The sequence below is a fragment of the Episyrphus balteatus genome, chromosome 3, assembly GCF_945859705.1.
Source record: "Episyrphus balteatus chromosome 3, idEpiBalt1.1, whole genome shotgun sequence".
In the NCBI taxonomy this organism is placed as follows: domain Eukaryota; kingdom Metazoa; phylum Arthropoda; class Insecta; order Diptera; family Syrphidae; genus Episyrphus; species Episyrphus balteatus.
Window position 1 is genome coordinate 61,319,967 of NC_079136.1, and position 16,812 is coordinate 61,336,778.

The following is a 16,812-nucleotide window of genomic DNA, read 5'->3' on the forward strand; positions in this document are numbered from 1 at the left end:
ACACCAGCGAAACTGGAAAAGTTTATTCATTTGCAATATCAACTCGGAAGAATAACTTTTTTTATTTTTATTATTTTGTAAGTTAAAAATAACATGACATTTACAAAATCCTTTCATAATACTTAACAACCCATAACAAAAGGATTTCTAAAGGGTTAATTATTTTGAAAATTCAATATTTTCCAAATTCAATAAAGTTAACGAATGTCAAGTACCTATTTAAATGTGAAACACCTACGATTACAGGACTAAAATTAGCAAATAACCTATTTGAAATGAGACAAAAGAAGCCGAAATGTAGGATGAAATAAAAACATTACAGTGGATGGTCTAAAACTATTCAACAGGTATAATATATTATATTATGTGTGAATGGAATTGCTTATTTTTCTCAAACACGGCACTAAAGATTTTGACTCAAATTTTTGTGTGTCATATTCATAATCGTTAATAAGATAAATATAAAAACTCTAATCAACAGTAGTACCTGTCATAAAACTACATATATTCTTGACTCGTAAACGACTTAAACAATTTCAATGGTTTTTTTGTGTTTAAAAACGTTTTAGTAGGCGTAATATTAAAATTGTGAAAAACAAATTTTTTTGATTTTAAACAAATTTGAACTATTTTTTTGCGAAATTATTTATTTAAAAGGAGTCAGTAATTTTTTTTTTAAACAAATATTTTTTTTAAATGTTAAAAAATTTTGTATTTATAGAAAAAAGCTACATATTTATAAAACAAAAGAGAAATTAAATGTCGTGAGGTCAAAACCACTTTAAAATGTGTTTTTGCAAATTTATAATATTTTTCTTGTATGAATAACTAATTTACATTTACTAACAACTTTTATCATAAGAACAAGAACTAACGACTTAGTAGTGCATTTAATATTTTTGTTTTCAAATCGCAGAAATTAAGTTCTTCACAAGTCGTTAACAATTGTTTCCAAAAATAATCCAAAAAATTTAATGTATACTGCGTTACTTCCCCAAGTAAATTGTGATGTATGGCGTATGAGTACTTTTTTTACTTTAAAAAGTAGTTAGATATTAAGAAAGTAGTAAGATGGTAAGAAATGGTCATCAGAAATATTCATTTGTTGATGGGCACAATGGACGAACGGCATTATCATTTTTTTTTTTTTAACACGAAACCAATACTTTGGATATATAAAGCATTGAATAATTACAATTAATAATTATTCAATGCTATAAAGCAAATACCACTAGAATGAGTTTTTTTTTTTACATAAAAGCAATTTTTTGCATTTGAAAAAAAAGAAGAAAAAAAATCGTGTGTAACACCCTTTTACGCTTTTCAAAATGATTTTAATTTCTTTTAGTCAGAGAGTGAAAGTTTCTAGTCAACAAATATTCAGTTTGAGATTTTTAACATTTAATGTATTTTTTAGTCAGAATCCTTAACGCAGTTTAGATACAGAAAAGGTTAACAAAGTGAAAACATGCAAGAACTGATTTCTCAAACTTTTTTCGGCCTCTATTTTTTGTAGTCTCTTTAACGAGTCGGACCTACATGTTTTCAGCAGAATTTCGGAAACTTTACCTACTTTTTTTCTGAATCAGTAAATACAGAGCGTCAAACTTTTGACTTAAAATACCATCTATATAAGCAATGAAATAAGTCGATTTTGAAAAAAAAAAAAAAAATAAGGAAGAAGCTCTCGGAGGAAGAATATTCCAATTTTTAGTTTTAGACTTCAAGGAATAACAAAATGTAATTTAATAATTTGTGTGATTCCCCTCCGATTGTTTTTCTAATTTGACTGTACTAAAATATATATATAAAGGCTGTCCCGTAAAAGGATAAGGAAAATTTAAGGGGTTAATTCATGGGTATATTCAGAGGAAAAAATTCACAGTAACGCTTACTCTGCAAAGTTGATACCACTTAGCGATGCGATGGTTAAAGAAAACGCTTACATTGGTACACCTTTACCCCTGTTAAGAATATTAACTCTTTTTTTTTTTTAAGATAAATATTTAAAATTCAGGTAGAACAAATATTTTGTATGAATGTTAGAGGTTAGAGCCCATTTTTTTTTTTTTGTATATGTTACAAAGAATGACATTTCTTCTAAAATTTAAGAAGTTTGCCAATTTCAACGATCACCCACTGCTGCAGAAATAAAACAAAAAAAAAACACAACAATTTTATCAAACTAGATAATATTTACCCTACCATGAATCTTAGTCAGATTACAGTTTGATTAATATCAATATCTGAGCAACCAAAAAAGATATCAACATTTTTGAAACGCAATAACAAGGAACTAAATTTTTTTGCTTTAAAAATGGGTTTTAGTTCTCGTTTGAATGTTTGTAAACAGGAATTATAGTAACCCTAAAATAAACGATTTCATAAAAATGCTTCCCTGCTGTCTGCCCAGTCTTCGAAACTTGCTATCCGAATTAATGAATTCCCAAACATTACAGCGAGTAAAGCAAAAACCGACAGAACGGAAAAGTCAGTATTATATACCTACATATAACAGGGTTACATGTCAGTTCCTTTCGCCAGGGATAAGTTAGCATCCTATAACATAATCCTGCGCTCCCTAATAGAATTCTCTTAATATCTGGCACGTAATTATATTCCTCCAAAACAGGAAGCTTGCATAATTCAACGAGTCTGTAGTCTGCAAATAAAACGAACCATCCATATAACCAAAAAGCCAACAACACAGTTTGGTTGGGTTAATATTTCGAGTACATAGTTGGAGAGCGCGTTAATTAAAAATGAAAATTGCATTATTTTCGAATCTCGCATCGCGCACAGTTCTGAGACCGTGAGATGTGGAAATGGCGAATGCAGCATCCCCATGCTCATCGTCATCGTTGTAGCTTGTGTGATGTTGATAGTTAATTTATCTCGACCAATGAACAATATTCTCGACCACTCAACAGTATTTTTTTTTACTCATTTCAGATCTACATCCGATAGGAAAAAAGACCACATCAAGAGGCCCATGAATGCATTTATGGTGTGGGCGCAAGCAGCTCGAAGGGTAATGTCCAAGCAGTATCCCCATCTCCAGAACTCTGAACTGAGTAAATCTCTAGGAAAACTCTGGAAGTGAGTAAATTTTTTTAAAACTGATTTTAACTTGAGATTTCGGTTTTTCGTATTTATTTTTTTTTTTTTTTCCTTGTTTTATATACACATCTTCCTCCTTTTGCATTAACTCGTGTGTATGTGTATGTTAATCCCGTGAAATTGAATTGCATTTTATAATGAGCTTCACTGCTGCGGGAGAGTATTTTTCAGTTGAGTTTATAATTAGTTTTGTCTTTAAGTGGAATATTATTTGAATGCTGAAACGTCGACATAAAACTAAGAATAGAAGAAGTTTCTCCAACTCATTGGCAACAAAACTTAAAAAACTTTTACCATCAAATGGAAAATGTCAAATGAAAAGAATCATAATGTTTAAAATTTGTATGCATAAAAGTTTGATAAGAATGAAAAAATAAGAAGGATGGTCTTATTCTGCCATAAAATGTTTGTTATGTAGGTTTAATTTGATTAAGGTTATTAAATTTGTTATAATTAATCGGCTATTGATTATGTCTTTCAGAAAGGAACCTAGACGTTCACGGTTTTTTTTTCAGGAATCGTTCAATGGGTTATAAAAGAAGATAAAACCGCGGGGTGCTATTAAATGAGAGGGTGAAAACTGAAGATAGGGGTGCCAAAGCTCCCTTTTTTTTTTTTTTTTCAATATATCTCGTAAACAAAGCAAAATTTTGATATATCACAATAATGTTTTTTTAAAAAATTGATTAAAAAAATGTCCATACCAAAACAGTCAAAACAAACATAAAAATTTAAAAAAAAAATCGATTTTTTGGTTTTTTTTTTTTACTTTTTTGGTTGTGTCTTTTATCTGGGATGAGATAGGCATTAACATTGCTCTAATAAAAGAAAGAAGATTAAATAACCTTCAAAATGCTGGACTTGTTAAATTTTTTCATTGAAAATAACCGAAGTATGGCCATTTGAACCTATCTTTTTTTCGCATTTGAGGGAAAAGTACGATAACTTAGCAACCGAGAATTGATAGCGGTACATACAAATTTGAGAATGAAAAAAAAATGCCTGCCTATAATTTTTTAGGGATTTTTCAAATATCCAAAACAGTATTTTTTGTGTTTTTTAGCATTAGCGTAGGGCTGCCAAGTACCTACTGTCAGTATATCCGGCAATTTTAAGAATGTGTCAGCTAAAGTTTGATGTATAGTTAAATATAAGTTAAATGTATACAAAATTCGAAACAGTGTTTTTTATGTGATTTTTTTTTTTATTTGAATAGGGTTGCCATATTTGTAGGTGTACATTCCTTAAGATTTTGTATTAATTTTCTCACTATTAAGCCTTTTGTTTGGCAACTCAAAAGTGTTCTTATTTCATCATACCACAAAGATATGACAGTATTAATTATGTTACATTTTTCTTTTAAAATAGAGTTGCCCCACAGAAGTTCCCATTTTAAAAGAAGTAACAACCCGATTTTTTTTTCATTTTCACAATCAACTACTAACTCTTTCATTTGACATCAATTTCAACCTCTAATCTAATGAGCGACGAACCGTCGCACAGTGGGCCCATATGGCCTTAGGCGTCTCAAAAATCTGTAACTTTGTTGTCTTTTGTGATAATTGCTTCAAATTTGGGACATTGATATTATAACGAATCATTCAACTTACTTTTTTTTTAAATTAAAATTATTTTTAAGCTTTTAAAAATTAGTCAAAGTTCAAAAAGTACGATTTTCGCTTGATTTGGGTATTTAAAAATATCTGTAACTTTTTTGTCTCCTGAAATAATTAAACCAAATTTGGAACATATAATCTTTAATGTATCAGAAATTTTGAGCTTTAAAAAGCTAGGCAAAGTTCAAAAAGTACAATTTTGGCTCGACTATGGCGTTCCAAAAATCTGTCATTTCTTCGCGTCTGAAAATAATTAACTCAAATTAGGAATATATTACCTGAAATGTTTAATAAATTATTTGACACACTGTTTTTTTAGCTAATATTTTAATTTAAGTATTAAACGTTAATTCAAAGCTAAAAAACTACGATTTTGACTAGGCTAGAACGTCTCAAAAATCTGTAACTTTTGTATCTTAAAAGATTATTTTCTCAAATTTTGCAAAATAAGATAAAACTGGTTTCTTAATTTTATAAAGGCCTTCCTTTCGTGTCTTAAAATTACTTAATTATTTTTATGAGTATAAAATAAAGAAACAATACATTTCAATGTAGTTTGTTTGTGTTACGTTATTTGAAATTAAAGCTATTTCATTGAAAAATTATAAGAAAAATATTGATTATACTCATTTTAAATAAAGTCGTTTGTAAGGCAAAGTGAAATAGTAGAAAAACTACGCTTTTGAGAAAAGAGCAAAAAAAAAATGGTTGTCAATTTTCACGAAAATCCTTCTTAATTAAATACTTTAAACGGCTCTTTTGAAAATCTTCGAGTAAAATCAAAATCAGTTAATAAAATCTCTATCTAACTTTTTCCATAGATGAAATTTTTTTCAACAATTACAATATTAAATTCTAACATTTTTCTGCTACCTTAGACTTTTTCTAATAGTACAATGACTGAATTGTTCAAAATACAAATATCTTCAATTTCGGGTGCATATACTAAGTCTAAGAGCCCACAGCAAATTTTGGGAGTTGAGGTATAGCGTATAACCAAGATGTGAGAATGCAGTTTTATAGCCTTATGCGTTCTAATTACGAATTCAAAAGTCTGGCAGCTTCACATCGCGGCTTTATATGGTTTCCGAGAGGTTAAATATCGCGAGTTTTCCAATTAATGTGAGTAGGCTAAAATAACACAAAATCACATTCTGAATATAAGGACTGTTGCTTTGTCATTTCCCCAAGGCCTGAAGACATCAATCTTGACAGTGCGATCAATAGAACTCAAGATATGTATTGAAACAGGTCAGGATGCACCAAAATACGTTTTTTTTGTACTATGTCTTTCGACAGATATATCGTTCTCTATCAAAGAAAAGCAGATAAAAGCAGCCAATTCTTTTTGTATCTTTTTACATAAACCAAAGAACAAATTTGTGAAAAAAAGTAGACAGCGGAAGACAGCGGAAACATTTAAAACTCAATTCGAAATTAAAAAACTGCAAATAAAAGCTTATTGTGTGAAAAAATAATATTAATTAAAAATATATTTTTAAAAATTTTTATTTGCAGCAATATAAATAGCAGTTAAAATAAGCTTTCCAACGACATACAACACTTATATAATTTATTCAAATATAGTTTTGAAAACGTATCGTGAAGATTTGGTTTATTTTGTTACTCAAACAAAGTATTTTTAAGTGGAGACTTCAGATACAACTTTGTAATAGAGGAACTCATTGTAAAAATCAATTTTTAATGAAAACATATAGATTGACTTTCCCTTGATTCATTTCCGTAAAGAAATTACCAAAAATTAAAATTTCATAAAAACCATTTTTGAGACGCAAATGGTCCTTTGGGCCCATTGTGCGTCGCGTCGGCGTCGGTCGGTCGTCTCGACTATTAACTATTTTTACCCTGTTAATGTCTATTAATTTTTTACCACATATAATTGAGGCTTGTTTCCATAAAAATATTTGATCTAGACAAAAATACCTTTTCAATGACGTTATTGTTCTGAGGGCCAAAATCACCATTGTCCTTTGGTCCCATAATTCTCTCTGTCTCTATCTTGAGCTACAACCCAAATCACTGAAGTCATAGCTTCAAACTTGGAAATTTTTGATGATTCCCTAAAAAGAAAATTTAGATTTTTAGGTTATACATTCCCGAAAAACGGCTCTAAGGATTTTGATCAAACTATTGGTCTGTATTTCCGCAAATAATTATAATATTATAATAAGGTCAATGTTTTAAAATCAAGATTTTTTTTGAAACAAAAGGTAATTACCTAATGCTAAAGAACCGTTTCCCTGTTTACTCATTTCTTCTTAAACTATTTCATTTGAGTAGCCAATTTTGCAAAATTTTCAAAGCAAAAAAATAATAATAATCTGTTGGATTTTTTGAAATAGTTACAACTGTTTTTTGGAACAATTAATCAATTAAAATTAGATTTCTAACTTTTAATTGATTACCCGACATCAATTTTCGTTCTATAAAGCTTTACAGATGCAATTGTTGCTTCTGTAAAGCATTATAAAAGCAAAATTGTTAGTAGGGTATGTCTTTGAAATGGCATACCAAATTTATTTTTGAAAGTTTTTATATTAAAACATTAATTTTTTTCAAAATGGCACCAACAACTTAAACAAAACTTTTAAAATTATTTCTTATACAAGAAATCAACTTGCATATTTCTTTTAGAGAAAAAGCTGATTTTGTAACTTTAAAAACAATTTTTTACTATCTATATTTTATACATTTAGGTTCATATGGAGGGCTAAAAGCAATAGTGTATTTACTAGTCGAAAAAGTTAGTTTTTTTTTCAAATCTAGTGCCAAACTCTGCAAGGATAAACTTCACAAAGGTCTTAAATTCACTATGTCAAAATTTTTTTTCTAACTAATAAAAAAGTAGGCGTGTTTTTTCTAATACTCAATAGCTACTCATTTTTGATTTTATTCGCAAAACAATAATACAAATTACACAAGTAAGTACCTATTTGTTTTTATTGTTTTTCGAATAAAATAAAAAAAAAAATGAGTAGCTACTGAGTTGTAGAAAAAACACGCCTTAAGATATCAATTATTCTTAAATCTCAACAAATTAATGCAGCATTACATTATATTTGCGAATGCCCTTTTTGTGACTTGGTTCTAAATAGTTGTGAGCCCTCCATATATTTATGTATACTTATGAGGATGAATAATAAAAATCAAAAGGTTTGAAATAAAGTAAAAATAAAAATAAAAATAATACAGCATTATGCAAACTATGACTAATACATAATAATTCAATAAAAAATCCATCAGACATCTGTGATCGAAAACACTCTTATCACTTCTATTTTCTACATTTTAAATTTATTTTTTTAAGATAACGCTGAAGAGTTTGTTTTGTAGTTATTTTTGTTTTGATTTAACAAAAAAAAAAAAAAAACATTCCGCCACTTAGAAGTTTTTCTGAGACCCAAACCAGCTCCCCCATAACGATGAGGTCATAGTTCCTGCTATTACACTTCGTTATAATAAACAGCAATCAGCGATTTATTGATTGGGATCAACGAGAGGCGATAAAGGGGACAAACGCCTATCGGCATTTTTGTTGTGTGTCTCATAAAACAGAGAAAGGAGATATAATGATGGATTCCAATTAAAATTAAAAAATTCAAATTCCAATCAAGAATTTCATATTAAATCGAAATCTGAATCTGAATTTGTAATGATAACAGATTGTTTTGGTATTATATGTTTTGTTTAACTTGTGATTTCACAGGGTGATTGAAATTTTCCAGTTATTTTCTTGATTGGACGTACAATTTTGATTATTATGTTTCAAAAGATTTTAAAATAATATAAAACTAAATCCATCCTGTTACTAATTTTAGTGATCTAAAATAATGTTAATTTAACAGTTCACTTAAAACATATGTACATACAGGTAATTGGAAAATGAATGAATTAAAAATTCAAAACCCTTTCACTCGCATAAAGTAGCTAAAATAGGTAGAGAACACCATAACTAGCATGAAACGTAATTTTCATTCAATTTTATATTTGAAACATGTTTAAATAAAGCATTCAAAAAAACCCTTACTTTGATATTAAAATTATGCTTTTCATATTCTATTCAATTTGCATATCGTGCTGATTTAATGCTGGGACTAAAGCAACGTGCACTTTCTCTCTTTCTTTACAATTCACATAGTCTGGAATGATAGTGTTGCAATAATCTATAAGGAAAAACTTCTTTTGGTAATTAAAAAAGATACATTTTCATGAAAAAAAATGTATTGAAATGATGGTAATGGTACATATGTATATGAATTGAAATCCATTTGATGATAAGAATGAGCCAACCTAAACGAAAAAAGAATATTCTTTTGTTTCCATTCATGAGTTTTGTTATTTTTTTTACAACGGAGCGGAGCTAAAAATGTGCTGTTGCTTCCCACTTGAACAATATACAAGTTCATAATAAAATTATGGGGTTATGTCCCACTTAAGTAGGAAAAATATATGTGATCCCCTTTTTGTTGTTGGGGAATTCCATCGTCACGGGTGGGACTCTTGTACAATTATTTTATCGTTTCCCTTCGAAATTCTACCCATGAATAGACGATCATAATATAAAGAATAGATTTTATTTGTTAATAAATTACCCTGTGTAAGAAAACTTAATTACTTTTGTTATTTTTGAATAAAGATAAAGTCTTTTGCCAGTACGGGTGGGACAAATTAACAAAGTAAAGCAATCTTTTATTAAAATCCTTTGGTTTTATACACAAAACCTTCTTAGCTTCTATTACAAAAATCGAGTTTACATACAAATGAGTGTCGTTATATAAAAAAAGTGATTTTATGATATCACGGGTAAGACAACTTTTTGTCAGGGTTAGAACAAATGCAAATTGCTCTGAAACAAGGACTTTTTTTGGGGTTCATTCGGTAGTTCAAAGGTAAAAAAAATGATCGGCGATAGGCTTATAGTTCTGATTCTTAGTTAAACGCCTTGGACAGCTGTTGAAGATCATTTCCAGGGAAGGGATGGTATCAACATGAAATATTTTCTATAGTGGGTCAGTTATTAGTGTTTTAGATTATTACTTTACTGATGGAAGGGGAAGTTGGCTAAGGATACAACTAGCAGGAGAAGCTTTGTGGTTGAGGCGCAAATCCATAGTGGATAGTAACGCCAGCGGTCAACATAAGTAATTAATTGAATAAAAAGTTCGAAGTCTTACAGAAAAACAGCTCCAGAATCCCCGATCTTCCCCCTCTGCATTTATAGGGAAATTTAACTGCGAACTTAAAGTCTTTTGTTCCCCGAATTTATGTATCTCTACTCATTGAATTTGCATAATATCTGATCTGATCGCAAATGCAAAAACACTAATATTCAGTTGGTCTCAGAAATAGAACATTATTAACTTGGAAGACTTTCCGCCGATTTCTGAGGCTAACCTGGCCAACCTAACGGAATCGGCTATCTACGTGAGAGAGTTAAGATTCCATCTAGATCACGAATATAACAGCTCCGAATTAAAGGACGAAAAGGATACATTGTTAACTCTTGGACTACCAGACCTGCATGATGCTATTTGTATTATGTTTCTGCACCAGGTTGGTATACTTCTCCATATAGATGGGTTTTGTATATTATTTTTATTTTGTCCAACAGAAAATATGCTTCTGAAAACTAAAAGGAGGAAGGAAATATATTTTTTTTTCCTTCAGATTTGCTCTACGTGCTCTGCTATGGTTCTCTACATAAGCTCCATAGATGATATCGTCCTTTTTTTGCATAAAGAAGCATAGTTTATTCAGAATTTTTTTTTTTTTTTTTTTGTTCCTTTTTTTTATGAAAGTATTCCCATCTGTCCTCACATTCGAGTCCTGGGCCACTTGCACAGCAAGTTCATGGTTAAATTAAATTTATAGGTTCATATAGTTATAGTAGGTACCTTCTGTAACCGATACAAATATGTCTGCTTGTGGTGTTTGTATATATGTGTATTGTGTATGTGTGTTTTTTAAGGGAACAAGTGTTTGCTTAAAACAATTTTTGTTTGTTTTTATTGAACAGAAACGAAAAAAAAAAAACTAAACGATTTTTCAATTTGAACTATGGAGAAATTATTTTGTTTGAATTTTGGTAAGTTGGGGGTGTTTATTGATGAATTCTTTTTACGTACAAATTTTCAATACTCCTGAAAAATTGTTTTTTTTTTTTTTTTTTTTTTTTGTGAATATGAAAAAATTCAATGAATTCAACGAACAAATATAAATGAGGTAGATATTTTCTTTATGAGTTATGAGTTTTATTATAAATGAATAGCAGAAAAAATACACAGCAATATATCAACCATCATATGTATAGATGGAGAGAAAAATTCAATAAATTCATCATATCATTTTTACCTCCATGATGGTTGAAATTCATAAAAAGGATTTTATTAATGATTTGTGTGCTGTAGCTGTGAGAGTGATCTATATGATATGCAAAAATGCATACAAAAAAAAAAACAATCTTTAGTATTTGCGCAAAGCTTTTGAAATGTAATACATATTCCAATTTTTAATGAACCAGTTGCTGAAATTCGTATTTACAAATAACAAACATAATCAAATGGGAAAAATAATTTCGAGTGGATTACACAATTCGATGTAAAGGGAAACAAATTAAATTGATTTATAAGGGATTGTATTTGACAAAAAAGATTGTTATTTGTTACCACTTTGTTTGTTTTCCAGTAAAACCACTTTTAACACAATCAAACTATTTATTATTTAAAACCATTGATTGGTTGTTTACCTAAATTTAATGATTCCTGATTTATTTTTTTGAATTTGCATTACTTATCAAAAATAAATCCTGCGTTTACAATTTTCATTTTAACTAATATCTTTGGCTAGCTCAAAATATAGGAAGAAATCGAAGAAATTTGGATTTTAAAAAATTTTTCAAATATATGTTTTTTTTAATTTAGCCGTTTGAATACAAAAACAAATAATATAAATATATATATATATATATATATATAGAAAAAAACTTTTAAGCTTATATTTTTTGGAATTGATCACTTAGTAAAGAATTTGCGAAAAAATATGCGAAGGAAATAAATCGTTTTTTCATATAAAATCGTTGTTTTCCTAACAAGTTCAACCGTTTTGAGCGAGCCAAAGGCGAACGATATTATAATTTTTTTTTTACATATTATTAAACCTTAGACCCTAACAAAACTTTTGACCACTATTACATTGCAAAATTAGATAACTTTTTTTCGTCCATACAAAAGTGACACACCCTAGTCTATATATGTACTTTTTTATTTGTTCTTAATTTCTTTACCCAAATATCAAAGGGGCCCCAAAATTGAGTCTGGTCCCTGGGCCCCGGCAACTCAACGTACGCCACTGGGTTTAGAATACATACCTATACATTTTTCGCATAATTTATTTAAAGATAAATTTGGTTAAAAAGAGTTCGAGTAGTAAAAAAAGACTATTTAATGCAATTTTGCTTTCAAATAAAGTATAACCATTATAATGGTTAAATTAAAATTAAAAACTTTACTTGCTCTTGCGGCCTTATTAGGTAATGCATTACCTACCTAAACTATAATAATTATTATTATGCTAGTTTTACTTGTTTCATTATTTTGTAGTGATTAAGTCTACATTCAAAATTAAAGTCAACTACCCCGTTCGATCTAATTGCTAAGACTTTCAGAGTCTTCTGAGCCCAGGAATAAACCAAAATGAAATGTTGGGCTCTTGCAGGTGGAAGAATGGGTGTCACCATACTCATTTCACTTTTATACGCCCTGAGCATCATAATAAGACATTTTTATTATTCTTAATAATACATTTTTGAATTGTTGAAGTGGAAAATAAAATCCGCCGGAGTTAAAATTCGTTGTTGAAATATGAAATAAAAATAAGGCTGCAAGAACAAGTAAAGTTCTTAATTTGTTTTTTTTTTTTTTTTAGCAAACAACAGGCACGAAAAAACGGTTCTTTTTCATTACAAAATGTTCAAAAAATTCTTATTTATGGAGATAGATAAAAATGTCTATGACAAATTGACAATACTGCTGAGCTTAAACATTTGATGCATTTCTTTTTCTATATTTTGATAAATGGTAACAATTTAACTAAATATTTAAAAATACTACTTGGAAAAATTGAAATCTTGTAATGCTTTTGATTTGTAATTTTCTTAATACTGATAATATCAATAAGGCCCATTTCACACAAAGCCGGGGACCGGCTCGGGTAGCCGGTTTTCCTTCATATGTTTTCAATTTATTCGTGTGAAGGCGCTTATAAGAAAGTGTATCTAGCAACCGGCTATCCGGGCCGTTTACCCGGTTCCCGGCTATATGTGAAATGGGCCTTAGATTTTAAAATAACAAGACAAACCTCTTGGATGAAAACCATAGAGAAATTTTTTTTTTTTTTTTTTTTTTTTTTTTTTTTATGCGGAAGATTTATCTCTGTGAATGTCTTTTAAATTTGTCCTTGTGGCTAGGTCTATAACATATCTTGTAATATTGAGTACCTAGATTTTTGAAATCGGAAATAATACATATTTGTCGACTGTTACTCTTACTTTATTACACTTTTTATCTTTAGCAATTAATTCTGGTGGTGATTCACCACATTAAAATTAATATCAGTTTAATCTAAAAAAGTGTCCCCAAAATTAGAAACTTACCCTCTACTCATTTGGTAAAAATTATTTTATTATAAATAGATTACAAGCTATTGATAAAGTCCATAAACATTTGCTACATACATTTTAAGCTAAAGTTATAACCTTTTGAACCGGATATCTATGGTAAAATAATGCTTTTTTCTACCTTAGAATCACCCTAGGATGACTTTTAAAAACACAAAACCAATTTCTTTCGAAAATCATTTTTCCTCAAAAAGTGGAGATATTTGGTTTTTGAACTTGACCCTTCAATTCCCCTCTTGGGCATCACACCAAATACTTATTTAGTAAATTGAATGAAATTGGTTCAGTGGTTTGAGCTCCAGCTCGAAATACACAGGTTTTTTGATACGTTCCCTCCCTTATAGTATACCTACCTGTATCATTAGTAACAAATTCACCAAAATCTAAGCTGTTTCTGAGGACTTTCGTATTGCCTGTCTTGATTTTTATAAACTCGACTAAAATTATTTAATAAGTTTTTGTTGTAAAAAAAATGCTGCAATATCTGCTAGATACTAGAACCCCACTTCTTATATTTCAAATGACCAGCTATATATGTACATATAATTTAAATTATCGGTGATGAGTTATCAATAAGTGCCAACTGGATTTGTTGTTAGATCAGCGATCCGTAATATTAAACTCCTTATGATTTTTTTTAATATGATAAAAAACGTTCACTGTGGTGTATGCGTACCTTTTTGACAAGCTCTAAAATATTTGGGCAAGTATTTTTGTTTTGTGTCGAAAAATAATGTTGTATATTTTAATCAAAACCAACGTTGCTATGATATAGAAGTTAAAAAAGTTGTTTTCCATGCCATTTATACGTGTTATTGAAAGGCGAATCAGTAAATTTGTTAGATACTTAAGATTGATTTAAACTTGCCAATTTAAAATTTTCAACAATCTCCTTATTTGATTAATTAATTAGTTTTTTTTTGTTCCTTTTCAGAAACCTCAAGGACAGTGACAAGAAACCATTTATTGAATTCGCCGAGAAACTCCGCCTTACACACAAACAAGAACATCCCGACTACAAATACCAACCACGACGAAAAAAGTCAAAATCGACTACACCCAATTCTACCAACTCATCAGCAATACCATCATCTCCATCAACAACAGATATGAAAACATCGCAATGCAATTCAAAGACAAACAATAATCAAAAGAGTAATTCCAGCCGCAGAATTACTAACGAGCTTAAGTCATTCATCGATCCTATCAATAAGAACAACCGCTTCAACTGCCGAGGACAATTCCTTAGCACAGATACAACAACTACCAGCACTCCTCGACTAGCAGCAGCTCCTCCTGTAAACCAATCAACAGAGATGGATTACACAAACACTGGTTGCGGTGATGGCAATCTATTAACACAATACAGCCATGCAAATGGCACAACCGACCACCACCACCATCATCACGATTCCCTTTTGAAGTCCCTAACCGAAAGCAACGAATCGTTTCGCAAATTCGATTACGTCCGCCAAATGGACTCGCCATGCTCAACAACGTCCAGTTCTAGGCAATCAGTGGGCGAAGCAAATCCTTTGACTCCTCCAGCCACTCCATACACAACAATTGGTAGTGTCCTTCATCGATCTATAGGAACACCACCACCACCGCCTCTTGTTATGTCACTGTCACTTGCATCGTCGTCGTCGTCAGCTTCATCATCATTAGCCAAAAATGAACACAATTCGCCCGAACATTATGCGCTGAGTGCATCCGACCATCATCATCCACAATATGTCAGCAATAGCTTAGAATTTCCTAGAAATAGTGATGTCTTGGCGGCTGCTGGCATCAGTTATCATCATCATCATCAGCATCAGTCTCTGGGAATGGATTCGTCTTCTTCTCACCATAATAGTGGCGGTGGCGGTAGGACATATGCCATTCATCACTATTTGCAGCCACAGCACGTTCAGTCTCAGTCATCAAATTCTCAATCTCAGCCAGAACAAAACCCCGTCATCCATCATCAGCAACAGCAACATGATCTAACAGCGTCCTATGGAACATCAACCACGTCGCCACACTCGATTGCGTCCCTTAATTATTTGCATACCAACCACCACCAGCACCATCATCATCAAATGGTCCACAACTATTTGGCGCCATCTATCGTAGATGCCGACATCGATCCCAAAGAAATCGACCAATATTTGGATGGTCTGCCGCAAGGTCACATGTGTGCTACACCGGTGTCTGCTTCGTCGCCCTCTTCATCCATTTCCCCCAAGTCTCATCATAACGCATCCGCGACCATCACCACTTCCAGTAGTTGCGTGGAAACTTTGGGCGGTATCATGACTTACAAAAATGAAGTTGAGTCTCTGTTAGAGTTACAACCGCTCGATAGACTACATTCACACTCACCCAGCGGACAAGGAAGTCCCATTAGAACAACGTCGACAGGAGTATCTCTCAATATGCCAGGAGGAAACTGCTATTACCAGGATACTGTTGTTTCACCAGCAACTTCGGTTACTGGTTCCTCTTCCTATCAATATCATAACCTTTGGGGAAACTATGTGAATCCATAGCAAGGTGGGGATTTGGGATTCGATTAATTCTGAAGCCATATTCGAGAGTGATGCGAAACAGAATTCAATTATGGTGGCATGTGAATTCCTTAACTCGATAAAACTGTATACAGTCACTATAAGTAAGTTAATAATTTACCAGATTGAGTTGGTAAACAATATTATTATTTTTTTTTTATTTTTTTTATGTATCCTGGTTAAGCTTGTTTATCTTTAAGATTCAATTTAAATAATATAGTGTATATAGACAGTAGATAAGTATAAGATAAGTATAAAAAAAAAAAAATTTTAAGAAATAAAATTAGTTAATTATATAAAAATAGTTTGAGTTTTTTATTTATTTTGAATTTTGGTCAAAGAGATAGGTAAGTTTTTGGTTTAAATTACACGGTGTTACAAAAATGAGGTTTTAAAATATACGCGGGCGGAGACCTATCAGGTTTTGTAGAGCTAGTCGCACTGAATACGAAACGGTATTTGAAAATCCCCTAACACCCCCAAAATCTGGAGTTACGGGCAAAAAACGGTTTTTTGGACCTTCACCCATTGAAAAAATTCTAGCGTCGACAATTTTTTACCCATTTTTTTTACAGTTTCTGATAGAAGATAAATATACCTTTATAACAATGTATAAAACATGTAACTCGGTTAAACCACTTAGAATTTATAAGATGTCAAAGTTCAAAAATTCAATTTTTTTTGTCATTTGCCCAACTTCCGCATCAATTTAAAGCATATGTTTTCAAAACAACATGCTATTTAAAAAATATATTCTAAAACTATATCTATTTCCCAATTGATCGAGGTATTTTTTATGAAAATCACTTCAAAATTGGCTTAGAAAAAA

At 30.7% G+C, this 16,812-nt stretch overlaps 1 protein-coding gene across 1 annotated transcript in view; it reads left to right on the forward strand.

Annotated features, from left to right (window-relative positions):
- The window catches only part of LOC129913830 (transcription factor Sox-9-A), a 62,994-nt gene extending 46,779 nt beyond the window's left edge, over positions 1 to 16,215 (forward strand). The window contains exons 2-3 of the mRNA XM_055992717.1: positions 2,953 to 3,099; positions 14,366 to 16,215. Of these exons, the coding sequence (XP_055848692.1) occupies positions 2,953 to 3,099; positions 14,366 to 15,965 (1,747 nt within the window). The 3' untranslated portion in view covers positions 15,966 to 16,215. The remainder of the gene's footprint in view (positions 1 to 2,952; positions 3,100 to 14,365) is intronic.
- The last annotated feature ends 597 nt before the right edge of the window (positions 16,216 to 16,812 follow it).